The following is a 27,323-nucleotide window of genomic DNA, read 5'->3' as shown; positions in this document are numbered from 1 at the left end:
GGCAACGCACCGCCTCGCCTCGGAGGGAACAAGGGGAACTAACTCCTGGCGGGACGCCACGCCTCCCGCCTCCCGAGGCCCCGCCCTCTGCCTCCCGCCGCCTCCCGCGGCCCCGCCCTCGGCCTCCCTCCGCCTCCCGAGACCCCGCCCTCCGCCTCCCTAGGCCCCGCCCTCCGCCTCCCACCGCCTCCCGCGGCCCCGCCCTCCCGCCCCGCTACGTGGCGGCGCACCGGGCGGCGGTCAGGTGGTTGGGAGGCGCCGGACGCCTCGGGGGCGGGGACTCGGCGCCACAGCGGCGGAGCGAGGAGGAGCCGGCGGCGTGTTCGGAGCGGGGCCGGCGGCGGGGACGCGAGGTGGCAGCGATGGAGCGCGGCGAGCCAGGTGAGGGCGCGGGGCGCGGGGCCGGATGGGGGCGCGGGCCCAGCAGGTGCACGGCGTCCTCGGCGCCGCCCGCCCCGCCGTCGGCAGCTCCGGGTCCGACCGCGCTTCCTACGGTGACCGGGCTGGAGGAGGGCGTTGGCGGCCGGAGGGACCGGCGCCGAGAAGGTTCTGGGAGGCGGCGACCGGCCGAGCTGCGTTCTGGGTGGGAGGCGGCGCGGAGCGAGTGCCGCGCAGCTGCTCCTGTCGCTGGTGGAAACGGAGGCTCCGGGGACCTCGTCCTGGCGCCTCCCGGCGTGGCCGCAGGACCCGCTCGGTCCTCCCCTGGGGAACGTGGGATTTTGTTGGCGTCGGGGCTCATGGCGGTGGTGGGGACGCAGATATTTCACACGCCAGGGGTCCCCCCGCGGGGTGGTGTCCGTGGGGGTGTCTGGGGGTGGGGAGAGGGCAGCTTTTCATCGGAAGGGTCTTCTCTTACCCATGGACACAAAGCCCCGGTCTGTTAGCGCCGCTCCGGGCGCACAGGGCTCCGAAAGCGGGTGCGGTGCCGGGCGCGGTGCGGGCGCCTTGCGGGGGTCCCTGTGTGCGGTGTGTGGCCTTGCCGGGCTGGGCGTCCAGCTTTCAGGGCTGCTACCTCCTGGAGCTCCTCGCCGGTCATAACCGGGGAACTGGAACAGACGCGCCACACGCTCTAAAAAAATGCAGAAATGCTGAAAAACACGACCGAGAACAACCGGGCCCGTTTGGAAAGTTGGGGTAGGAATGACTGTTGTTTTGAGTCTCAGCTCACAGTTTTCATTTTTTGCTCATTACCCTCCAGTGTTTTCCTTCATGCTGATGTGTTTTATGTAAAACCCTATTTCATTGATACAACTTTGTATGTTAACTTTTGAGAAGTTGTAAGATTCTTTGGGGCCTTCCAGCCCTTTCTTTCTCACCCATCCCTCAAATTACTGTCACACTGAGCACTTACAGTATGTAATATGCAAAAGACATATGTACACACACACACACACACGCACACATATTGTCTATGTTTTTAATTTCTTGAGGGGAGAGGCATGTCCTTTATCTTTGTCCAGCGTTGGGTAACATGGCGATTTGCACATAGTAGCAGCCATTCAAATGGTAGAGTCAGAAAACTGATCACAAGTCTGATGTGTGTTGTGAGGAGGAGGCAGGGCCACCTTGTAAGCCAGCACTGTCCGAATTTTCAGTTGGGGACAATTGGGGTGTCAGACCTCAGCGTGCACATTTGTTCGCGTCTTCCATTGCCATGGTCAACACGATGTTTTTAGAACGACCATGCTTGGTACTTGTCAGTAACTGTCTGACTTAGGTGAGTGGAGGGACTAATTTGATTGGATTTTGCGTTCTAGCTCTTCTGGTAAGAAGCAGCCATTGGTGCCGCTGCAGTATTCCAACTGGCTGCCACAATCTGCTTGGCTTTTGTAGGACGTGTGTGTGTGTGTGTGTGTGTGTGTGTGTGTGTGTGTGTGTGTATAAGACATAGTCATGTTAGTCCTTGTTTTTTGGGTGTTTTTAAAAAAATATATTTTTATTGATCTCAGAGAGGAAGGGAGAGGGAGAGAGAGAAACATCAATGATGAGAGAAAAATAATTGAGCAGCTGCCTCCTACATGCTGGGGGTTGAGCCCGCAACCGGGGCATGTGCCCTGACCAGTAGTCCAACTGTGACCTCCTGGTTCATAGGTCGACCCTTAACCACTGAGCGACACTGTTAATCCTTGTTTTTAATCGTTATTCCTCCTCTTCAAGTGGAGGGTATGGAGACTGGTCTCAGAATAACAGGTGAGTCACCTCCTTGGGAAGGTCAGCGGGCTCCCTGTGCTGGGTGAGAACCACATAGCCTTGCCTTACACTGCTGGTTCCATCTGCCTGTCTCTTTTGCCTTTTTATCTTTATGTTCCCACAGCGCACAGTAGGTGCTCAGAAATGTCTGCGGGTTACCTGCGATGGAAAGGAAAATACAGGAGCCCCTTCCAGCTGTCAGAACCACTGGTGACCTTCCAAGTTGGACTCTCGCTTCCTACTTCCTCCTGTCTCCTGCTCTTTTTTCCTCTGTAATTTTAAAGGAAGTGGAGCTCTGTGGTTAGGTGGAGAAAGTTGCTGATGAGGCTGTGCAGGGCTTTGGGGGAGGGGCAAGTTAATGTGAGCTTTTGAGCTGGTGGAGTGGATGGCTCAATCTTCAGTGACTCAGTGAGATGCCTGGCTTAGCGTGGAGGAGGAGCCTAGGATTGTAAACCCTCCTGCTCACTAGCAAGTAATGTTGGCTGAAGCAAGGCTTATCACTCCCTGTGCTTGGCTCTTGAATTGCGATTATTTTGCATAGTTTTTAAAACCAAATGAGAACATTTTTATTGACTATGTGTGGACTTCCTTGCGTTTATCTGTCCCTTTAAAAACACACCTCTAGATGCAAAATTAAATGCCCTACCTCTTGTCTTAAATGCCTTTCTCTGTTGAAAGTGTCTCCTTTACCTTCTTTCCTATATAAAGCTATCAAAATGTATCCTTTGTGTTATTCAGCAGAGCTGTAGAGTTTGGAAATGAACAGTTTTCTTTGTGTCTTCAGTGGCACATTCTAATACTCTTCAGTGTCAGGCCCAGATTCTAATAGTTCTCACCGTCCTCTGTACCAAGACTTTGTATAAAATGCTCTGCTTAAATTGAGAGCTCAGTCAGTGTCAAGTGATTTAAAATATACCCGAACTTGCTGATGCCTGTCGAGAATTTCAACGTGTTAAGCCCCGCGCGGCACGTCTAATGTGTGTGGTATTTCCTGCTCTGTGCTAACTAGTGCAAACACTGTAAAAACCCTCCCTGCTACCTTTTATGGGGCTGAATAAATACTTATGCTCACTACTCAGTAATAACCTCTAGTTTACACCATTATATGGAAGTGATAGTCAAGTAGTCACTAAGCATTTTTGTGTTTGAATTATACACACACACACACTTTATTTTAAGGGGGGAAGGAAGGCCAAAGAAAATGGGGAGGAGGGAAGGCTGAAAGAAAAGGGTGACACAGTAATATGTCTCTGTGACTTCAGCATTGTAAGCATGCCCGAGAGAGAACAAAAATGTGAGATGTCGCTTATTTAAAAGTAAAACAAATACGGACACACTGGATAACAGTGAAGGTCTGCTCACAGATCTTCTTTAGGTGTGAGCCATGCAGGTTCTTGGTTTCTTTGGTCAAGTCGCGCGTTCCATATGGTGCTGATGTCTTTGTTAGCTCACACTCACTTCCTGCACTTATTTTTGTGCGGAAGCCTGCCTGGTCCCCAGGGAAAAGCTTAAGTGGTAGGAGGAGGGGTTATGAGTGGTTAGCAAGATCTCAAAGCAGAATAATTCATGCACACAACCTAAACAGATAGCTCCCAGTTCTGAGCAAAAATGAATACCCAATCCCCTGACCTACTGTGCTACTGATTCTTTTGTTGTGGTTCAGATCGTTTTATTTTTCTTTTGGGGTTCATTATTTATGTTTTAACTAGTGACCCGTTGCATAAAATTCGTGCACAGGGGCAGGGGGGTGTCCCTCAGCCCAGCCTGCACCTTCTCTAATCTGGGACCCCTTGGGGGATGTCCGATTGCTGGTTTAGGCCCGATCCCTGTCCCTCTTACAATCCGGGACCTCTGGCTCCTAACTGCTCACCTGCCTGCCTGCCTGGTCTCCCCTAACCACTCTGCCCGCTGGCCTGCTTGCCCCCAACCCCCCCCCCCCCGCACCCCCCGGCCTGATCGCCCCCAACTGCCCCCCCTTGCTGGCCTGATCGCCCCCAACTGCCCCTCCCTGCCAACTTGCTCGCCCCCCCCCCCCCTCATGGCCCCCCAACTGCCCTCTCCTGCCGGCCTGATTGCTCCTAACCGCCTTTGCCTCGGCCCCACCACCATGGCTTTGCCTGGAAGGATGTCCAGAAGGTCTTCTGGTCTAATTAGCATATTATTCTTTTATTAGTATAGATTGTTGGCTGCATTTAACCGAGACTCTGCCAAACTTTACTTTAACTGGGTGGGGACTAGCTGTACAGAAACCATAATCTTAGCGATGTATTTTTATTAGTAATGAGGGATTTAATGTTTAGTGGAAGTTAAAAAACGTTTGAGTTAAAAGTACTTTTTTGGTGGTTGAGAATAGTTGTTCATTTTAGAGAAATCAGTAAATACAGATGGAGAAAAAGAAAAGAAAAGCCACTGAGAGCATATTGGTTTATAGCCATCCACCTATCTAAATTTCTCAACAACTTCCTAAGTAATATCCTTTGAATATTTCATTTTATTCCTTGCCTTAAAAAATAACTGACTATATTTTAAAACGCTTCTCCAGCATCATTTTGATTAGCATGGCCAGGTAATTAATGCACATGACACAAAATTTAAAATGACTAAAAGGTTGCAAAAGGTAAACCTCCCTGCCAGTCCTGTCCCTGGGCTGTGCCCCTTGGATGGCAATGCCACCACCGTTACCAGTGTCATCTCTACCCACCCAGAGAGTCTGTGTATGTAGTTTCACATACATTTTTATTTAGATACATAATTCTGTATGCACTTGTGTGGCTATATGACATACACAAATTGTTTAGTGCCTACCTTCACTTAAATACAGTGTGTTTTATTTTTTTAAATTTTTTAATCCTCACCTGAGGATATTTTTCCATTGATTTTCAGAGAGAGTGGAAGAGAGAGGGAAAGACAGAGAGGAACATCCATGTGAGAGAAACACTGATTGGTTGCCTCCTGCATATGCCCTGCCCAGGGCTAGGGCTGGGGAGGAGCCTGCAACTGAGGTACATGCCCTTGACCGGAATCAAACCCAGGACCCTTTGGTCCATAGGCCGATGATCTATCCACTGAGCCAAACTGCCCAGGGCTAATACTGTGTGTATTAGAGGTCATTTGACATGTAGAGTGGCTTCCTTTTAATGACTGTTTCTAGATGTGTATTTTTAGATGTGTCATGTTATTGAGGGGAACCAAAGTTTTGCCATCCCAGATATGCTTTTTGGTTTATTGATTTTAATCTGGTTATTAAGAAACAAAAGACTCACACAGCCCGAGATGAGTGGATAAAAAAAACCCCACACCTCTGGTACATTTATACAACGGAATACTATGCAGCTGGAGACAGCATGGAGGGACCTGGAGAGCATTATGCTAAGCGAAATAAGCCAGTCAGAGAAAGACAGATAGCATATGATCTCGCTAATATATGGAATGAACAAAACAGAACCAGAAGCATATGGAGATACAGGGAATAGACTGACAGATGTCAGAGGGAGGAGAGGAAGGAGGGTTGCATAAAGAAGGTGAAGGGATTAGCCAGTAAACATATGGATAACCTATGCACACCGACAATAGTGTGGTGGGGGGGCGGGTAGGGATGGATGTGGGCAAAGGGGAGGAGATGGGGGAAGTCTGCAGTAATGTCAACATTAAAATTTTACAATAAAAACAGTATGCCGAAAAAAAGAAGAAGAAGAAGAAGACTCTGAAAGAGCTCCGACCCTCCCCCACCTGCCTAAGGACATTCATGTGGAAAAACCTGCTTAAAGGAGGGAGCGTCCCCTTCACAACTTGTGGCGGTGGGAGGAGACCTAGCCCAGCCTGTTGGTTCAACTTCCTTCCATTGTTTCTGGGTGGCCCAGAGAAAGGGTACCTACTGCATGTTTGCTCTTTCTCGTCTACCTGTACTTACCTGCTTTCCGTTTGAAATCCCAGGCCCCTGCCCCCTTCTCTCTTGTCCAAAGTGGTGTGCAAGCTGCAGCTGCCCCATGCAGCGTCTTTGGGTCCCCTATTCTGATGGCACCCCACATGTACATCCGCCGTGAACCTTGGACACGTTCTCCTGCTGATCTGTCGCTCATACATTTGATGATCAGCACGGCTAGAACTTGGGAGGTGGAAGCAAGGTGATTTTTTGTGTCTCCACATTATGTACCGCAAGGGTGAGATTTAACTTGTTCCCTACTGATGGATATTTAAGTTTCCCCTGGTCTTAAAACAAAGCTGCAGCAAATAAACGTGTCTCCAAGCCATCCCGTAAATGTGCGGCGTGCCTGTGGGAAGAGTTCTTGGAGGAATGAGACTGTTCAGTTTGACAGTGCGGAATCCTGCTCCGAAGAAGCGGTGCCAATCATACACCCCAGCAAGATGCCAACCGAGGCTTCCCCCGCCCCCGGGCAGGGTGTTGTCACACTTTGTCGTCTTTGCTTATCTCGTAGGGGAGCAGCTATATGTTTAATTATGTCTTTTCCTTAAAGTGAAGGTGGTTGTATTTCATTTGATAGGCTTAAGACCTGTGTTTCATTTTTTATGAAATGTCTGTTCATATACTTGGCCAATTTTACTATTGTGTTATTGGTCTTTTTCTTCTTGATTTGTAAATGTGGCTGCTTTCCATGATATTAATTACTAATATATTTTTTCCTAGTTTGTTGTTCCTTTTTTGGCCTTATAGTGTTGTTGTTTTTTCCCCAAGCAGAAATACTAATTGATGGGTTTTTATCTTTAGCTTCTAGCTTTTGACTCATTCCCAGAAATGCCATCCTCACTTGGTGTGTATGTTTTCATGGTTTTCGTTTTTACATTTAAATCTGTCATCCATCTAGAGTCAACTTTTAAAAAATATGTTTTTATTGATTTTAGAGAGAGAGAGAAAAACATCGATGAGAGGGGAACATGATCGGCTGCCTCCTGCAGGTCCCTTAATGAAGATCAAGCCCGCAGCCCGGGCATGTGCCCCCTCCGGGAATCGAACCAGTGACCTCTTCATGCATGGAATTATGCTCAATCTACTGAGCCACACCAGCCTGGCTGGAGTTTATTTAGATAAAAAGTGTGATGTGTCTGGAAGAGTTATATACGTTCTCCCTTTTCCTTTGAAAGGTATTATTCAGAAAAGCGGCAGGCTGTGGTAGCGCCATGGGAAGGGAGCGGTAGGGAGTGTGTCCACCAGAATGTGGCCGTGTGTCTGTCCTCGCAGGTCAGAACTAGTTATACATGTTTAGGGCAGAGAATGCTAGACTTGAAGTTATCTCTGGGTGGAAAATTCAGCTTCACTGGATAAGTCACTAAACCCCTCTGGGGCTGACAATACCTCATGATGACGTAAGAAACATTCAAACCTGGGAAGAATTTTTGTGAGTTGATTTGAGCCAAACTGTTGACAAATGCTGGGAAGGGATTGAGAACCTCAAGGGATTGAGATAATGCTCTGGAGAATGGCAGTTTTGCACCTTGTTTTATACATTAAAGTCAAAGGAGGAGACGGAAGTGGGTTACATGAAATGCATTGGTGATAGATTAGGGAGGTGGGAGAAAGCAAGCGGGGAACCCTCTGGGATTGGACATAAAGTAAAACGATAGAACACACTTCTTTTGCTTATGTGGGTGTAGGATAGTTAACAGTCACCAAGTAGCTCAGTAACAGTGAGGGGATTTGTGGTCTCCACAGAGTGGCGCCTGTGCTTTGAGGGGTCCGGAAAATTATTTTGACATTCCAATGATATGTAGTTGCAGATGCAAAAAGACTCAGTTAGGGTAGAGCTTGACCTTTGTCAGGGAAGATACTGGCCTAGGACATGACTACCCACCATAAATTGCTTTTAGTTAAAACGTTTTAATTTCAGACCATCCTTTGTGGTTCCTTTAGGTCTCTGAGTTTGCAAGGCCGCCATTCAGGCCTGCCCTGAGCTGGTCAGGTTAGCATGTGGCCCCTTTTCATCCACACTCACATACTTGTGGAAATTAAGGAAAAATCTGTGACTAGCACTGGTACTATAGCCAGAATATCTCAATATCTTATAACCAGAAAATGATGACGCTGAATTTTCTACCCACACATAACTTCAAGTCAGTACATACTAACTGTGAAACTGAAGACAAGCTGTTTCTGTAAAATGCTAACCCAGTGGTTCCCATTTCAAATTAAACACTTCGTTTCTTTAGCAGCAAGTGCAAGCGTATAGCGAGGCCAGTACGGTGAAGTGGGTGTGTATGGCTGTGTGACCGTGGCCGCGAGGCAGTGGACAGCTAGGCCGGGTCCTCTGTAAAGAAAGTGGGTGACCTTTGAATTTGGACTTGAAGGCTAAGTAGGAAATCTGATAAGAGAAAGAGGGGCATGGAAGGGAATTGGGGGTGAGATCTGGGGTGCGGGTCTGAGGACAGAGGCCAGTAAAGAAGGGTTTTCGGGTTGGAGCTGGGATAGAATCCAGGAAAAGAAGAGCGGATGCGGGAGGGAGGGTCTGCACTTGGGTGGAGTCTGTCACATTGGAGCCCTGGTCACCCAGAGCTGCATGACAAACCACCCCGACGTCTCGTGATTTAAAACGGCAGCATGGACCGTGGGCGCAGGTCTGTAAGGTGGCTGGGCTCAGCAGGGACAGCTCGTCCAGGCCACTCCGCCTCAGTTGGGGCCCCTTGCAGCCTGCGACGGGGATCATCCAACCAGCCACGCGAGGGCCAGTTCTGGGAAGGCACGGACGGCTGGAGGTCAGGCACCTGCTCGCGCCGTGGTCTCCGGTCCACACAGCCTGTTTGCTGAGGGCTGTTTGCTTGCCTGCGTTGAGTGTTTTCTCTGGAGACCATGCTGTTGGCCCAACAGCAGGCCGCTCAGGAAGCTAGCTCAGGGCTCCCCTGGGGGGAGTCCCAGGAGAGAGGCAGGGGCAGCAGTGTGGCTCTTTGTGACCTGTCTGGAAGTCACGTGGCGTCAATTTTCTCTCATTCTGTTTATTAGAAATGGGTCACAAAGGACGGCCAGATTCAGGGAGGGGGATTAGACCCCACTTTGGTGGGAGGAGTGTCGAGTGTGTGCACGTTTTAAAGCCACCCCAGGTCCTTGCGGCGCATGTGCTTGGGAGTGAAATCTGGGTCTGAGAGAGGAGTGGGCAGAAGGTCATGGTTTGGGGACCTTAGCACAGGTGATGGTTGAAGCTATTAAGTTGCTGAGGTGATTTCGAGGAAAAAGTGGAGCAAACAGAGGACATTTCAGGGAGGGGAGAGGAGAGTCCAAGCAGATTGAGGGGGAATGTAGCTGTTGGCCTTGGTGATGAGGACAGTCGTGATAATGCTGAGATTCAAGCCCCATAGATCGGGTGGGGGTGCGGGGAAGGAGGGCAGGCCTGGTGCACTCGGGGCCTGTGGAGTGGTAAAGGGAGGCAGTGCAAAGGCCAGACTGCTCTTTCCAGAAGCCCAGTGGTGTTCGGAAGGGACGTTTGGGGTAAGTGATGGTGATTTGCTTGCCTGTCCTTGACATTTGTGTGTGTTTGTGAAATTAGCGAAGAAAGTGGAGGCGAGGGGGAGTAATGGGTCTTACTGTTCCTACAGTATATGCCACTGATTTTAGCAAAGATGTGTTTAACGCAAAACGTATTTGAATAGTCCTATCTAGGCTTTGACCTTCAAGCAGCTCAAGTCTCTAAGCAACAATTCACTTTGATGTGCCAGAGCCTTGCGGACAGTAAGAGCTTGTTAAATGTGAGCGGGTGAAAGTAGTGTCCTGTCCCTGGGTGAGACGCAGGTGAGCCGAGAGGTGACATTTGAGCCAAATCCTGGGAACGCTGCGATGTTTCCCCTGCGGTGGTTTCTCAGAGGTCGTGGGCTCCCCTGGCCGTGGGACTGACTTGTGCGGTGATTACTGCCCTGGCTTCTCGCACTTGGGAGATAGTTTTCATTCCCAGTGGCAGCCCCAGACTGGAGAGGCAGTCGGCTGTTTCCTCGGTCGTGGCTGAGAGAGAGGCAGACCTCCCGAGGCCTGTTCTGCTGATTGAGAAGTGGTTGCGACTGCTCCGTGCTTCTGGGCTGGAGGAGGGTGACGTGGCAGGTTCCTCTGGGTTTGGGGGCCTGTTTTCCCAGGTGACAGCCCCTTCCCAGCTCACTTCCTCTGTCAGCCCTGGCAGGGGCTCAGGCCCGGGTCCCTGCCTGCTGGCGGCCTCTGGGCGCTGGGCTCCCTGCAGGAGTGCTGGTGGCGTTCCCTGGCTCATCCCGTGTGTCACACGGCTGTGGATGTTACATCTGAAGGCAGTGAGCGCTGGTGAGACAACCAGCTTTGCCGAGGGTGCTAGACAACGGGTGATCCCGGCATCTGAGCCTTAGACCTGCCACGGCCCACCTGCCACGGCCCACCAGCCGCTGCTCCTGGCGGCTCTCCCGTGGGCTCTGTCATTGGCCAAGCTCCTCTTTCCTCCCGCAGGCAGCCTCTCTCTCTTTTCCTGTCTTTTTGCTGCACAGAGTTCCATTTTCTTCTTTCTCTTTTTATCTTCTCCACTTGGGCCAGAAAGTTGCTTTTGCTTTGCTTTTACTGAAGGGATTTCATGGACTCATTCAATATACTGTAATATATGTTCCTTATTAGTATTAAAAATTTTCCAGTAAGAATTTAAAAAAATCCTCTGAAAATGGATTTCCTAGTTCTTTTTCCATTTATTATTAATTAACTAGAGGCCTGGTGCATGGAAATTCATTCACTGGAGGGGGCGTCCCTCAGTTCAGCTGCCCCCTCTCACAGTCCGAGTGCCCTTAGGGGCGGGAGGCGACCCTGCGATCAGGGGAAGGCGATGCCCCATTACACCTCTGCTGCTGCCACTGCCGGCAGTGCAAGCCTTGCCGGCCCTGGTTACCTGAGCCTCGGGCAGCTGGGGTGCTGAGGAGACTGGGCCCTGCCATCTTTGAGGGCGTGGCAGTCAATTAGCATATTCCCTCCTTATTGGCTGTGGGCGCTGCCATCTTTGAGGGTGGGGCAGTCAATTAGCATATTCCCTCCTTATTGGCTGTGGGTGCTGCCATCTTTGCGATTTTTAGCATATTCCCTATTTATTAGATAGGATTACATTGCTATTGCAAAGCTAATTTAGGTCTTGTGGGGTGTGTGTGTGTGTGTGTGTGTGTGTATGTATGTATGTATGTGCGCACGTGCACGCCCACACGCAGTGACTCAAAGTTTAGAAAAATATTTCAAATTATTAATTGGAAATTCCCCAACACCATATTTTATTAGTTTAACTCTTTGGGTTTCTGTATAATTCTGGGCAGAGTAGAAATACTTGGAGGCCATAGGATTTTTAGAAGTGTTAGGAGATGAAGGGGAAACTTGATATTTCTTTCGAATCCGGTGCCGTGCCCGGCCGTGACTGTCGCACTGTCCCTGCGGCTGACACCGGCTCCAGGTGCTGGCCCTCCCCGACCAAGGGCAAGGCTGCTGCCGCCCTTCCCTCGCCCCGACTCTCAGGACACTTGCCCACAGGAAGAGCAGGGACCCAGCCCCCCCCCCCCCCCCCCCCCCGCCTTCTGACCCAGTCCTCCTTGCCTTTGGGGAATTTCTCACGTGGGCTTTTCCCATTAACACCACACCTCACAGTCATGTTCTCTGAGCCGAACAGAAGGAAAATGTCATTGTGTCCTTCGCAGGACAGTCCTGCTCGCCTTTCTGCAGCGGCTGGAGGGGTGACGGCGGGCGGCGGCGGGGGCGGTGCGGCAGGGTGGCCTTTCAGCTTTGCGGAGTGAGAGGTCCCTCGGTCTTCCCACCAGCGCGTGTGGAAAAGGAGGAATCTGCCGGTGACGCCGCCCTTACCGGGGCCTCCTGGGTCCTGGCTCTAGCCACGTGGTTATGGGCGGTGAACCCCTTATTTGGTCCCTGCGCTCTGCAGCAGCCCGAGCGGCCACCACACTTCGGTGTTTGTTTTTTGGGGAAGCAACTATGCCGGTCATTGAGCCCCTCCAGTTTCTGGCCCGTGTACAGCAGCTGTACTCATTTTATTTAGTGTTTTCCTGTGATTGGCAGTAATCCTTATCTTTTTTTTGCACAAGCTAAAGGTAATCTGAGTGGAGAAACGGTTATAAACAGTTCTCTTTAATAAGAGCCTGGTGACCTCGGAACTGTAAGCACCCTTCCCCCATCTCCCCCTGGGTGTGTAAGCATCCGTCTCTTCTTGAACGTGCATGTTCATTAAGGGGCAAACACACTATGGAAATATAACCTCGTTCTAATGAAAGTGAAAACCTAGGCAGGCTCGCTGTGTTTGTTCACTAGTACTTGCCCCGCCCTCTCCGTCTCCCCGTGCACCCCCCCCCCCCCCCCCCAGTTAGTCAGTGTACAGGCTCTTAGTCACAGCTCAGACGCAGGCCTCCGGGATCAGGTCTCCCTGTGCAGAGGGAACTGAGACCTGCCTGAGGCTGTCCCGGAGGGAGCAGGTCTCGGGAAAGCTGGTGCCAGCACAGCTGTGCACATGAGTGGGGGGCGCTGGGTTGAGCGTTGCGTGGTGGGGCGTGTGGGCCCCGCCGCATCTCAGACTTGGTCTTGGTGACTGTCAGTGACCTAGGGAGGCTGGCTGGCTCCTGCAGGCTCCCGGAGGGCGTGGCGGCCCTCCTCTCCAGCTCAGCCCTCTGCCTGTGGGTGGGGATCAGAGTGGGGGGCGGAACCGGAGGTTCCGGGTTGACCTGCTCCTGAGGTGGGGGCCGTGGGGAGGTAGAGGCAGGTTCACTCTGCACCCTTCCCTGGACATCGACAACAGTCAGCTCCCGAAGGTGTCTCCCAGGCCCCCCAGGAGGGTGGCTTCCCAGGGCGGCTCAGTCCAGGGGTGGCTCTTGTTTATGTGGAAACCTGCTTCTCAGGAACTGCTCAGACCTCCCTGGCGAATGCGCACATGAAACCAGTCCCGTCCAGCGTCTGCTGTAACCTAACTGGCTTTCTAGCTCTCTTCGGAATAGATGCAGTACCGGGGGTGGCGTACGGGATGGCCTCGTAGCGATCGCAACCTCCGCACGTGCTCAGTGCCCAGGTGTTAAGTCTGTTCCTTCAGAGGTGAGGGATACACCCTCTCTACCAGTGGTTCTCAACCTTGGCTGCACGTTAGAATCACCTGTTTCTGTTACTAATGTTGTGGCCCCACCCCATAACAAAGAAACAATTTCCGGAGGATGAGGCCCAGAAATCAGGATTTTAAAAAGATTCCCAGGTGATTCTAATTAATGTGCAGCCAAGGTTGAGAACCACTGCTCTATACCTAATAATGGGATTAGCAGCTGTACCTAATGTTCAGCTGAGACTCGGCAATAAGAGCTAGTCTATTCATCTCCATACCTTTGTTATACTCTCGGTGTCGGGGCAAATCTTTTTTTCTTTTAATTGGATATTTCTGCTCAGTGAGGCTAGAATAACGCTCTTGCTTCATCTTCTCTGAGTGCAGGACCCAAGCTTCTTAAACAGCTAGACATTTGGTCTTCTTAAAGGAAGAAGCCAGGTGGCTGGGTGTGGGAGCCGAGGGTGGGGAGGCGTTCAGGTTAAGAGCAGGGGTGCTTTTTCTCGGCCCCGCGGTTGCACACAGCGGCTTCCTTGTCTTTCCCCAGTCACTTCAGCGTGGGTTCCGCTCGTATCAGACAAGCGGGCTGTGATGACCTCGAAATATCCAGGACAAGAAAGCCTGACACTGGAGTAGCGATGTCCCCGCACCCAGCCCCAGAGTGTCCTTGTAGTCAGCCTTTTGTCTTCAGTGAAATCTGAAGAGTTCTTTTTATAAAGAGCGAAACTTCTACTTGATTGTTAATCACAGAGTTGAGATGAGAATACCTCGGCCAGTGGTTCCCAACCTTTCCTTGGCCACGCCCCACCCAAGCATCTCTAAGATCCTAATGCCCCCCCCCCCCCCCCGGGACAGAATTTCTGTTATTTAAAAAGTAAACTCCTCTTCACGTGGAGGAAGCCTCAAAGGCCATTAACTTGGTCCAAACCAGCTTCCGAAGAACAGGGCATCCATGAAAAGAGAAAAATAAAAGAACGAAAGGACAGTGAAGTACTGAGGAAGAAATCACTAAGAAATTGTTAAAAAAATACTATTAATATGAAGTGATATGAAGAAATAGCAAATGAAGTTTCAAAACATAATAGAGAACTGAAATGCATAAATATGTCAAAATATATATTCATATACTGTACATGAGGTCCCTAGAACTATAAGAAATGCAAAAAGTTCACTGTTAATAACTCATTCTTGAATTGCCCTCCTTAAAAGTCACATTGCCCCCCAAGGGGCGTGTGCCCGCATTGGGAGCCACTGGTCTAACCTGGGGCTAAGCCGGAGCTGCTAGGCATGTTGTGAAAGGTGCCTGCGGGCCCCTCACAAGTTCCACCTGACACGGGCCCTGGGCTGCTGGCCAGTCTTCACTCTTGTACCCGTCCTAACAGTGCTGTTCAGCTCTCCTCCCCTCTTGGACACTTGATTGATAAGAACGGCTCTCATTAGCAATGGAGGCCATGGGTCCAAAGTTCACTCTTTGTGGGAAGTCATTATTAGAGTTCTCCAGTCTGGACATTGTTCCTCAAGTCAGACTCAATATTTATAACCAAATGCAGCCTTCCCGTGCCCTCCGCCTCCTAAACCGTTATTCCTTTTTCCGTTCTGTCCCCGCAGTGATCAGGTTAGGTGAGTCCACAGGTCTTAGGTAGTCCCAGGTGAGTTGTACGCACAAGTAAGTGCGTACCGACATCCTAGCACCACCATGCCTATTATTTTGGATCTCACAGATTGGCAGCATTAAAATTACGGAGTTGGCCCAGCCCGTGTGGCTCAGTGGTTGAGCATCGACCTACAAACCAGGAGGTCGTGGTTCCATTTCTGGTCAGGGCACATATCCGGGCTCCCCATCCTTGGCTCCCACACTCAGCCAACTCAGTTCCGGGTTTCGGGCTCAATACCCAGTTGGGGGTGTGCAGGAGGCAGCCATTCACTGATTCGCTCTCATCATTGATGTTTCTCTCTCCCTCTCTCTTCCCTTTCCTCTCTGAAATCAATAAGAATATATTTAAAAAAAATAAGATTACATGTTGTCACTTCCTTGTTTTCCTAAGTCATTAAAAACAAAAAGCCAACATTTAAAAACATAAATATGAGATTTTTAACACCTCTTTATCCCCTCTAGAGTCAGGAAGAATATTATCTCAGAATAATGGGCACTGTTTCTAAGTTCAGTTTTGGGGGAAAAATTATTTTTCTCCTTTAGCCTCAGACACTGATTTAGTCTGGAGTTGTCCTAGTGATTTCTTGAATAGAAACGTTGATGTCTGGATTGGTCTTTCCTGGCTTGTCATACCCTTCGAGGTGCTCCTAAGAGTGACACGCTGGGGTGGGGATGGGGCTTAACGTGTTCCCCTTGAAGGAGGAGGAAGAATCTCAGGACCCCTCCAGCCACTCATTCCCCCCCCCCCCCCCCCCCCCCTTTGAGCATCTGCCACGTGCCAGGCCCTGAACCTGGTCCTGGGTGAGAAGCAGAAAGGGTCCTTGCAGCTCAGCTCTCCCTGATCGTCTGAAAACTGTCCAGACTTTGGTATCACTGCTCAGAGATCACCTGCCTTCAAAGACCTTTACCCGTGGCCGTCACTCTGGCCACGAGCCCGGCTTAAACAAGGTCTCCGCTGTCCCTTTGAGCTTCTTGGGAGCACCTGCTTTTAAAGCAAAGATGCCCTTTCCATCGTCAGGAAACCTGAGTACAGTCTACTGTTACCTCCTTCTGCTTTGGGATGTGAAAATGCCCCAATAAATGATAACGATCTGTGCTCGTTTTAACAGCAGGGCTTCCCAGATTTAGAACGAGCCCCTCTAGGAATACTGCAGCCTGAGACAGTCGTGCATTTTGAGCCCCATGTGGTGTGTGGAAACAAATTACAAAATAACCCACAGAGTAACTCATTACAATGTGAGTTCTTTCCAAACGACCAAGGTCTAAGGGGCTTACTAGGTTTTACAGAGATAAAGTGCTTTATTAGATGTTTGTTTTTTTGTTACAATTGCATGGATGTGGTGCTGAGGGGATTGGAATGACCTAAAAAATTGGAAGAGCCTGGGGTTTGGTTAAAATGGCCCCTGAATGGCAGGTAAAGAAGCGGACAGGGAAGGCCTTGTGAAAGGGACAGTTACCTGCCAGTCCCAGGGGACCCTCGTGGGCACTCCTTTTCTGGGTTAATTCGGGAATCTGATTGAAAAGGGGCTTTTGCAGGGAGAGCAGAGGCCTCTGAGTTGTGTGCGCTTCTAGTGAACTCCCCCGAAGGAGACTGTTCTAGACCTAAAATACTTAATGTCGGGGAGTAGCTGGTCTTCCTGGGCTGGAGGGCATGCTGCGGTTGCTATGGAGAGGCGAGCCGGCCCCAGCTGTGTGAGGACGCCTGGGCCTCAGGAAGGGGAAAGGCCATTAGGCCTCAGCCAGCTTGCAGAGCCCCTGGCTGTGATGAGAACTGACCCTTTCCCATGGTCCCCCATGAGGAGATATGCCCACTGCTCAGGGGGCAAACCCCAGAGGAACCTCAATGTTTTTAAGTTCTGCAGTAGTTTAGTCAGAAGTGGCTTCCTATTGCAAAACCCTTGCCTCATAGGTTGGGAAAATCAACATGTAGTTTGTTTACTACGTGCTCATAATCTATAATAATAAAAGCATATTATGCTAATTAGACCAGATGTTCTTCCAGATGACCTTCCTGACGAAGCTGCCGTGGCAGGGGCCAAGCCCCTTGCACGAATTTCATGCATCGGGCCTCTAGTATTATCATGAGATTCTTCATGGTAGATGAAAGAACAAAATATTGCAATACCCGTTTGCTGGACAAGGATTACTTTCATTTGAGAACTATGAATACCCAGGTTGAGTTGGACTATATTTTGAACTTAAAAAAAAAGCTTATTACAGAATTTGTTACCTATTAAGTTTTGGAATCTCTTACATGGATTTCATCCTATAGGTTAACCCCAAAATGAACTAATATGGTGTTTGTTATTGCTTAAAAATTTGATCTCTGTATTGCATGAATGTGATGAGAGAGAATAAATAACATTCAAAAAAAGTGTTTTTCTGCTTTCTATCTGCTTTGGTGCCTAAGAGAGGGGAATATATTAGAACCTTAACCACTTAGCACATGTGCTTCATGTTGACATGGCTCTGTTCAACCCCTAGTAGGTGTTTTAATGTTGGGTTACGGGATACCTATAAGTTATAGAAATGGTCATTTCTAGTTAATTGATCAGTTGGTTGCTTTTAAAGTGGTGGACATTGTGCTAACACTGAAGCTTAAGCAAACAAAACAAGAAATGAGTGGGTGACTCTGACCCCCCAGGAAGGTGCAGTGGGGGTGTGGGGGGGGGCATATGCGTTAGCCACTTAAGTTAGGTGGGGTGAGACACGCAATCAGTCTGGAGCGTGAGGTGGGTGGCCTCTTGCTAAGTTGTAATGAGTTTTGGTCCGAGAGCAAATGTTTGTTCCAAAAGATCCAGACTCTTTCATTGAGGCTGGATGTAAGTGCAGAAGCGAATTGGAGGGCTTTCTTCCCAACCCCGGAGCCCCTTTTGGGATTTGTAGCAACAAAGAGAGATGCGCTAATGGAGTCCTCCTGTTAGGGCACGGCCTGCCCGGGCGCAGGTCTCTGCCTCTGGAAGTGGCTCGTGGGGCAGGAGAGGGACGGGGCAGGAAGGGGACGGGGCAGAAGGGGACGGGGCAGGAGGGGGACGATGAGGAGCACTGCTGGGTGTCTCGGAAGCCTGTGGTGGGGCTCAGGAGCCTCTTCAGCAGCTGCCTAGAGAGCCGTACGGTTCGCAGGTGGGAGATCCGAGTCCAGGGGCTGGGGCTTTCTTCTCGGTCCTGTGGTTCCTCTGAGTGGAGGCAGGGCGCACCCCAGCCGGGCCTCACTCCCACGGTCACGCTCCGTGGCACCCCACCCTCTCCTGGGGGTCACAGGGAGGTGGAGGGAGGGCAGGGTCAGTGCTGCCTGTGACCAAACTGATTGGGTCTCTGGCTGCCCCCATTTTCTGAAGGTGGAGCTAAATGCAAGTGTGCCTCTCCGCAGTTAACCCGTCTTTACTGCTGGGGACCAGCCCAAACCCTAAAGTCTGGTGGTTTCACTCCCTAGTTTTCTGTACACAGTGTGGTCCCTGAGAGACCAGGCCCGCTGCCCTCAGGTGTGGTCCCTGAGAGACCAGGCCCGCTGCCCTCAGGTGTGGGGCTGAGCAGACCAGGCCCGCTGCCCTCAGGTGTGGGGCTGAGCAGACCAGGCCCGCTGCCCTCAGGTGTGGTCCCTGAGCAGCCCAGGCCCGCTGCCCTCAGGTGTGGTCCCTGAGCAGACCAGGCCCGCTGCCCTCAGTGAGAAGTTGGAGAGCCGACCTGGCCAGTGTGGGATCAGGCCTCTGGGCATTCACAGCGCGGGATAAATGACATCTGCTGATTAAAGAGTGACCCTCGAACTTGACTTCAGAGACAGGAGGCAGTAATCCTGGGGATGGAGCATCCAAAGCATTTTCATAAAAGAAAAGCCGTAGGTAACCAGTTCATACGTAGAGTGTGTGCTGGTGTGTGTGTGTGGTGTGCATTCAGGTGGGCATCACTGTGGGTGCTTTTTGCCACTGGGAAACCTTAGCCGTTGTTACTCATAATGCCTACTTTTCAGAAACTCGTTAATCTCTTTCAGGCTGTTAAAGGCTCAGAGCTAATGAGCGGGCCAGTCAGCACCCTGTGTCTGAGAGTCAGTGTTCCTGGGAAGCAGTGGTTTCCACCAGTTACAGGTGCCGAGTGTGTTCCCAGCGGGCCAGGCTCAGTTAAGCACCGATGAGTAAGAACTGATGTTATTCTGGAAGCAACTGTAAAATAATTAGAATTCGATCTCGTTTTAATTAAAGCCTCTCTCTCACCTGTCGTCCCAGCCATGTGGGCAAGGCACAGGCACTTCTGCTGGCCGGCCAGGTCCCTCTGCCCTTTCGGGGTGACCTCGGAAGAACCCAGTTCGGGCTCAGTTCTCTCCCTGAGAGAGAGAAGGCATTGACGTCGGCCGTGGAGCCAGTGTGTGTGTCACAGCGGGACCAGGGCTGGGACATCTACAGGGCCTTGGCTTACAACAAAGGCACGTTTTGTTGCGTTGGGAGCATAAATAGGCTTCTTTTTTTCTCTTGTTTCCAGTTCGATATGACGTTGGCATTGCTGATGGTAACACAGAACCTGCTCTCGGAGCTGAGCTGGCAGAGAGTGTGGGTTCAGGAACAAGACCAGAGGCCGAGCTGGGCTGGGGGCCGGCCTGGGGACTGTCGGGGATGCTTGGGAGGAGAGGAGAAAACCATTCTGCTTTTTTAAATTAAAAAACGTGTTTAATTGTTGACATTAGTACAGATGTCTCCTGTTCCCCTCTTTACCTCCTCCACCCAGTGTCTGCTCTCCTCTCCCTCTGGCCTCACCACAGCGTTGTGTGTGTCCAAGGGCTATCATGCATGTCCTTCGGCCCTTTGCACCTTCTTTCATCCGTCTGCGCACCCACCTCCCCTCTGACGTCCACCAGTCTGTGCCATGTCTCCATGTCTCTGGTTCTGTTGTCAGTTTGTTTTGTTCTGTTTGAGCGCATTTTGTCGGCCGAGGCGCTGTCCAGATCTACGCTCCTGCCTTGTTGTGTAACAGGGTATTGCTTTCCCTTGAGGGAGGGCTTAGCTATGCCCTTCCAGTACTAGATCATACTGTACGTGTGTTTTATAATTTTAGATGTTCTAAAAGTTCACAAGACTGAATCTCTGAAAAAAATAGTTTTTTTTTTTTCATAAAAACACTATCCTAGATGCTGATGGGCATGGGGTTTCTTTTTGGGGTGATGAAATGTTCTAAAATTAGGTCTTGGGGATGGTTTCCCAACTCTGTGAATATACTAATAACTACTGAATTGTGCCCAGTATGTGAATGATGGCTCAGTGAAGCTGCTACTGTATTAAAAAACAAAACACTGTCCTTCCCTCCTCCCCGCCAGTCTCTTGGACATGGCAGTGTTCAGTACACACAGGCGACAGGACACTGAATAATGGAGTTGAAATGATCCAAGTAGCACAGGTAGGTGAGGGGGCGGCAAGGGTGCAGTGTGGTGCAGTAAGCTCCAGGGGGCAGTGCAGCAGCAGGGTGGGCAGGCTGGGCCAGGAGGGGTCTTCTGGCAAGAGGGGACGGAGATGGTGGATATTGTCAAGGTGCCACTGGCAGTGCAGACCTGTGTGGGAGGGGCTGGGTGCAGGTCAGACGTGAGTCTTGCGTTTGAAAGTTGGGAATGCTAGTGTTTTGGCCTTCTGGATCTCGAAGCCATGTGATGACAGAGTGGGCTGGAGGCCCAACCGTGGGTGCTTTGGCGGGAATTCTAGGAGGGGGCGGAGCCACAAGATCTTCATTTGTGGAGTGTCCGTGTCCTTGGGTAGCCAGGCGAAGAGCCCGATCAGGTACCCAGACTGACGAAGGCCAAGAGGTGTGATGTGGCACGAAGGCAGAGCCCGGGCCAGATCCCAGCAGCTACCGAAGATCTGGTTACAAGCTTTGGGGTGGGGTGTTGAGTGACTTTTTGGGGTTCATTTTCAGTTTTTTCATTTGTGTATCCTTTTCGTGTGTTTTTCTCCTTTTCCTTTTTCTTTTTCAATTACAGTGTATGTTCAGGTTACTTTGTATGGGTTCCAGGTGAACAGCATTGTGGTTAGATACTTCTTTTGTTTTTGGTCAGTGTCGATGTGGAGTATACTTTCATTTCCCGAGATGCACACCGTCCGTGTTGAATGTCGCCCCATACCTGCAGTCCAGAGCATAGGCCACTCTGAGTTTGGTTCCTGCGCCAGCTGGAGCCGCACCTGCAGAAGCAGAAGTCTGAACCTTAAGAAACCACGCTTTTCTCCCCAAGGGCGTGCAAGTTCTCTTCTGCAGGTTTTTATGCAATGAGGTTTCAGACTGAGGATTCTGTCACTGTTGGTATCTTGTTGCCAAAGAAAGTCACCTTTTTAACATAGTCTTCTCCCGAGCGAGGCCTCCCCCACCCAAAGACAACGTTAACCCAAACTGGGAGGGGATTGCTGTTGAGGGCTCCTACCAGCCAATGTTCGTACTTTTGAAAAATAATGCATGTCGAGGCAAAGGAGTTCAAGCAGTACAGAGGAGTGTACAGGTACAACCAAACGCTCACCCTCAACCCATTTCCCAGGCACAGCTGCCCTGATCAAGCCCCGGGTGTCCACTGGAAGGGATGGGGAACCTTTTTTCTGCCAAGGGCCATTTGGATATTTATAACATCATTCTCGGGCCATACAAAATTATCAACTTACAAATTAGCCTGCTGTATTTGGTCAAACATTTAATTAACTCGCCCCTAGTGCCTTGGCAGGGCCAGACCAAATGATTTCAAGGGCTCTATATGACCCAAGGGCTGGATGTTCCCCACCCCTGTTCTAGAAACATCCATGCAGGTCATGTGTATAGCTATTTTAAAATCCAGATGGGAACATATCATACACACTGTTCTGCACACTGATTGTTTTAGCTAACATGTACCTCCTTGGATGTTTTCCTTCTCTTACACATGTGGATGGATCTTTTTAGAAAAACAGCTTTATTGAGATATAATTTGCAATCAATAATTACCATACACTTTACCTCAAAATTCACTTGTAAGTGTACGACTGAGTGGCTGTTAGTAAACCTGCGGAGCCCGGCCACCACCCCCAAGGCCCAGTTTTAGGCCGTTTCCATTAGCACTGTGTCTATTTTCTGTCCTGGGCAGCCACTACTCTCCTTTCTGTCTCTGTGAATTGATTTTACTCTTTTTACTGCACCAGTGGCTCATTTTGTGGAAGTACAAAGATGTGTTTCACTGGTCTCTATTCAAGCAAACTTAGTGTTTTGCTGATGTTTTACTTGGCTGTCTTTCTACTTCCTTTTTAAAAAATTGACAAGGTTGAAAATTTGCCTCTGAGCGAGAGTTGGTAAAAGTGATAAGGGAATTTGATACGGGCTGTGGGCTGTTGGTGGATTTTCCAGTCCCTAGCTGTAGGACTAGAAGAATTGTGGGGCCTGGGTAACCAGTTACCTTCATTTGAATAGAAAGTGCCCGAGGTCCTCCGTGATGGGTGGAAGCCCAGGCATTAACGTGTTTCATGGATGTTCGAAGTGGAACTAAGTATTGACATGCTTGGCCGAGGGGAGAGCCTGATGCCGGCTTTTCCTTTCTCCCCTTGGTCTCTAAGGAGGAGGACTTCAGGATTGCTGCGTGTTCTGGAGTGTGTCTTGGGGTTTATTTTTCAAACTGCATGTTGGCTTGTGGATTCTGACCCGCTGTTTTTTTTTTTAATGAGGTGGAACAGAAGAATAGTAAATGTCTTACCTGTTGTCATTAACCTAAAGTTAAAAAGGCAAAAATGAGAGGCAATAAGCGTTTATTTGGGATCACAGAATTGCAATTTGGGGAGCACAAATTCAAGCAGAAACCCAAATACCGAGGACAGGGTTTTTATGAGAAAGGGTAAGGGACTATTACACGAGCAGAAGAAAGGGATTCCTGTTGGTGCTAACAAGCTGAGCCACCCCTGGCCGGGCCTGGCGGGTTACTCATGCTGTCCTCTGATGAAGCCATCAGCAGCAGTCCTCGAGGCAGGAGGCGGCGGTCCTGCCGCTCTACGAACAGCTGTTGGCAGGCCCTGTTGGCTTGGCTCAGTGCAAAGCTGCAAGGAGCGAGCGGGGAAGGCAGCTCCTTGGGGATGGCTCCACTGATGTCAGCTGTCACTGGATCGCTGAGCATCCAATGGGACGGTGTGTGTGTGTGTGTGTGTGATGTAAGCATCTGCAGTGTTGAAAAGTGGGCGCCTTCGTGGTTAAAGTTTCTCAATTTCAGTCAAGGGAACAAATGTTACATTCAGGCTTCCTGTATCTGAGCTGTTTAGAACCCTCCCAAGCGAGAAGACAGGACGGGGCGTCCATTGGCTCGGAGATCAGCTGGGAAAGTGAGCCGACTTGTCTGGGAGAGTGGGTGCTGGAAAAGAAAACGCTCAGGCAAAACTCCTGTGTGAGCCCATTTCTCTATCAAAATGATGTTAGTTCCAAAGTTCTAAAGAGGAACCTTACCTTTGTATGGATGTTAGTGTATCAACTATTCAATTCTGGATTTTTTTTTTTTTACTATAACAAGATATACATCTAGGCTAGGGAGGTCTTCAGAACATTTAATTTCATCATATCTTGTAGTTGGAAGTACCAGGAACGGCACTGTGACCTCCTGGCTCATAGGTTAATGCTCAACCACTGAGCAACATCAGCTGGGCTTGAATTTTTTTTTAAAGAGTTTTTGTTCTGAGACAAGCTGATGTGAGTCCTAGGAACAACCAAGAGCTTTTCATTGTTAATAAACCCATGGACATTTAATGTAAACGAGGAGATGATGAGAATGAGCTTGCTTATACATTTAAAATCTTGAAAATAAGTGAGGGGACATATCAACCCAAATTTACCTTCAAGTTACAAGACATTCAAGCCAACCTCATAGTTTAAAGTTTTAAATGATCCTATAATTTATATTTTTATGGTTGTTCTATGTGGGTACCCTGTCCAGAGTACACGGGTGTTCAAGGCCTGTCTGAGCAAGCACACAGCAGTTGTACTGTATGCACTGCACAGGCGTACCTTCCTGTAACCCAAATATTGATGTCAGTCTTTGGCAAGAAGCCTCTTTGTCTAAGTTGGTATAAAGATGTGTTACTGACCAGCTGGTGCACGGCTGTTTTACTAGCTCCTGTGTTTGCTGGACTGTTCTATGTGACGGCTTTGTTAGCAGCTGCCTTATGAGGCTACTGTGAAGAACTGTTTTGTCTAATGGCTCCTTGTTAGCAATGGCTACTTGCCTCTCTTACATGCCGATGACTTCTCAGGTCTTCTCCGTCCACTACCCCGCGTCCACAGCCCCTGGCAGAGAAGGACCCCGCTCCCACAGACTGTCACACTCCCCAGGATGCAGTCATTCTGGTATATTCCATCCTCCCTCACCCTCCAAAGAATCCAGATGGAAAATGATCTGGAGAAATTTGGAAAACATGAAAAAAGTGAAGAAGTGAATGTTTTAAAAATTATTGCAAATTTTGATGGAAATGGTAAAACTTTTCTTGATAAATTATTAATACTTCCTGTAAGATAGGTAGATGAAAGGATGTGTACCTGAAATCCACAGTCAAATATTTTACTTCTTGAAAATAGAATACATAAGGCATGATATATCTTTTCCTTCTGTGCATAAAGGTAAGTATAAATTAGAATAAATGCTACAGGTGAAAATTTTATAAATTCTTAATCTAATATGTACAAAATAGACAAATTCCAGGTGAAAGAATAAAGGCTGACACATTGTAGGACATTATAAATGAGATAGTTACTTCTTTTATTCAGTAAGGGGGTAAGATCTTCTATAGTACAATGGACAGTGGGCAATTTGTGTAAGATAACCTTTGACATTTTTCAGCAGCTCTCTGATTTTTTATGAATTCCTTTTTAGTAAATATATTTTAAAAAATTAAACAGCACAGGGAAGTATTAACTGAAAAACAAAAGCATCCTTATCTACTTCCCTGATCACCTACTCCCATTTCTGAGAGAGAACAGCTATTAATGGCTTCATATTTACCTTCATATTGCTTTATGATATATCAACATATGTGTGTGTGTGTGTGTGTGTGTGTGTGTAGAAATTACAAATGGGCCTGTATTTGTCAGGTTACAGGTCACAGGACTACTCCTGTAACAACCTCAGCATTTTAGTGGCTCCACATAATGAAAGTTTGGTTCCCGCTCACACAGTGGACCAGTGTGTGGTGCTGCTAACGGTGTCGCTCATGGGCAGCTTTGTGTGAAGGAGAAACCGTGACACAGGCTCCTGCTATCCGCTGGCTGTGTTCCCGCCTGTGGAAATGTGAGAAAGAGAACATTAGAAGTCCCAAGGGAGGTTTCCATGGGCCGGGCCCGAGAGTGACAGGGACCCATTTGCACCTGGCTTGCAATAAAGAAAGCCCTAGACCAGTGATGGCGAACCTTTTGAGCTCGGCGTGTCAGCATTTTGAAAAACCCTAACTTAACTCTGGTGTCGTGTAACATATAGAATTTTTTTGATATTTGCAACCATAGTAAAACAAAGACTTATATTTTTGATATTTATTTTATACTAGAGGCCCGTTGCAGGAAGATTCCTGCAAGAATAGGGCTTCCTGAGGCCGGAGTGAAGCAGTGGCGGGCCTTGCTCCCTTCTCCGCCGCCTTGCTCCCTCCCATCTCCGCCGCCTGGCTTCCTTCTGTCTCTGCTGCTGTCCCGCCCGGCTGCCCCGGGTCGCACACGGGAGGGCCGGATGGCGGCTGGGCGGGCGGTGGATCGCTGCTGTCTGTCCAGCCGCCCCGGGTCGCACATGGGAGGGCTGCCCTGGGTCGCACACGGGAGGGCCGGATGGCAGCCGGTAGGGCAGTGAATCAGTGGTATCCCACCTGGCCACCCCGGGTTGCACACAAATAAACGGCCATCTTTGTTGGGTTAATTTGCATACTCTTCTGTTTGGCTGATGGGCATAGTGAAGGCATGGTAAATTAGCATCGTTGTCTTTTATTAGTGTAGATACTTAAATGCCATTTAACAAAGAAAAATCAACCAAAAAAATGAGTTCGCGTGTCACCTCTGACACGCGTGTCATAGGTTTGCCATCACTGCCCTAGACCCACTGTGAAGGCCTGACCGCTAGTTCTCACCAGAGAGCTGTGATGCGGTTTTAGCCACATTAAATAATTTGCTTGGTTTTCAGTTTTCTCAGCTATAAAACGGTAATGATAAAACCTCGTCTCCCTTCGTGATGTTTTTTCTACAGGCCTAAATGCCATAGTATATTCAAAGCGCAGGGGAATATGTAGGGTAGAAATAATAATGATAAACATAATTCCTTTCATCTAAATTATATAATGACTGTGTCTTAGTACCCATAGCTCTAGGAGCTCAGCTGGAAATCAGTGGAAATATTCCAAGTGAATAAAGAGAAGGATAAATAAACGCAGACCGGAGGCCTGTCTGTGGCCCAGGCTGCCTGCTTGAAAGGTGAATAAGGTGATCGACCCGTGCAGGTTCTGTGTCTTGCAGGCAACCGGCTAGGTCTGGGCTTGGCGTGCTTTGGAACTAATTTCAGGTGTTTGTACTGAGAATATAACCCCAGTAGGAAGTCCCTGTACAGATGCGTGTGTTCAGGGGCAGGTAGTGATAGTACGTGTTCCAAGTGGCCCCGAGGCCTCCGAGGCTGAGTTCGGCTGGTCTGTTGGGGTGGTGTACTTTTTTGTTTTTTAATATATTCTTATTTATTTCTGAGAGGAACCCAGGCATGTTCCCTGACCAGGAATCTAACTGTGACCTCCTGGTTCATATGTTGACGCTCAACCGCTGAGCAACACTGTGCGGGCTGGGGTGGTCTACTTTTATACAGTGCTTTTGTTAGTTTTGTAACTTGGTGTCAGGAGGATTCATGAATGGCGGCATTGAGAAGGAACAAGGACTCAGAGCTCATTTGAAAAGCATTTAGTCAAAATGTGTAACCATTGTTTCTTAGTTGAATTGAATAAGGTGGCCTCTTACCTTGCACGGAGAGAAGGGTCCCATCACCTCACCTCGTCTGTGTTTGGGGTTCCTGTCACATCTTGCCTTTTCTGGGGCTGTGAAGGGTGGAGTTGTGCTGTGTTCACCTTAAATAACTCCTAGTTTTAATTTGATTATTTGTTCTTGTTGGGAAATGGTAGTGTTGACTTTTAGTCGTCTTGGTAACGATCTTGTACCTAGGTGGATATAGTCACAGATTTTGTGGGGGTAGAGGAAGAGAAACCTAACATAAATAAATTTGAATGTTTACTTTAGTGCAGACTTTTTGGCATTAAGTACCACATGGCTACTATTTCTAGAACATAAGACATATGGTCATTAAATAAACCCTGCTTACTGAGAAATATTTATTTTTGTTGTGTTTTTATTTGGCTGAAATAATAAGAAATGCTGTTTTTTATTTTTTAAAATATTTTATTGATTTCAGAGAGGAAGGGAGAGAGGGAGAGAGATAGAAACATCAATGATGAGAGAGAATCATTGATTAGCTACCTTCTGCACGCCCCACACTGGGG

General features: G+C 49.1%; 1 protein-coding gene across 3 annotated transcripts in view; it reads left to right on the top strand.

Annotated features, from left to right (window-relative positions):
• Window positions 1-229: 229 nt before the first annotated feature.
• Window positions 230-27,323, top strand: part of TPD52 (tumor protein D52) — a gene marked incomplete at its 5' end in the record, with an annotated part of 74,431 nt that continues 47,337 nt past the window's right edge. For 2 of the 3 annotated variants that reach the window (XM_081111338.1, XM_081111337.1), the window contains one exon: window positions 289-381. In XM_081111338.1, coding sequence (XP_080967464.1) covers window positions 363-381 — 19 coding nt within the window. Of the gene's footprint in view, window positions 382-27,323 lie in introns of all 3 variants that reach the window. The other variant, XM_081111339.1, reaches the window with a different exon arrangement.

Source organism: Myotis nattereri, assembly GCF_964212035.1.
Source record: "Myotis nattereri genome assembly, chromosome: 17".
NCBI lineage: Eukaryota > Metazoa > Chordata > Mammalia > Chiroptera > Vespertilionidae > Myotis > Myotis nattereri.
Note: the sequence above shows the minus strand (reverse complement) of the source record. Positions and strands in the feature narration are given on the sequence as shown.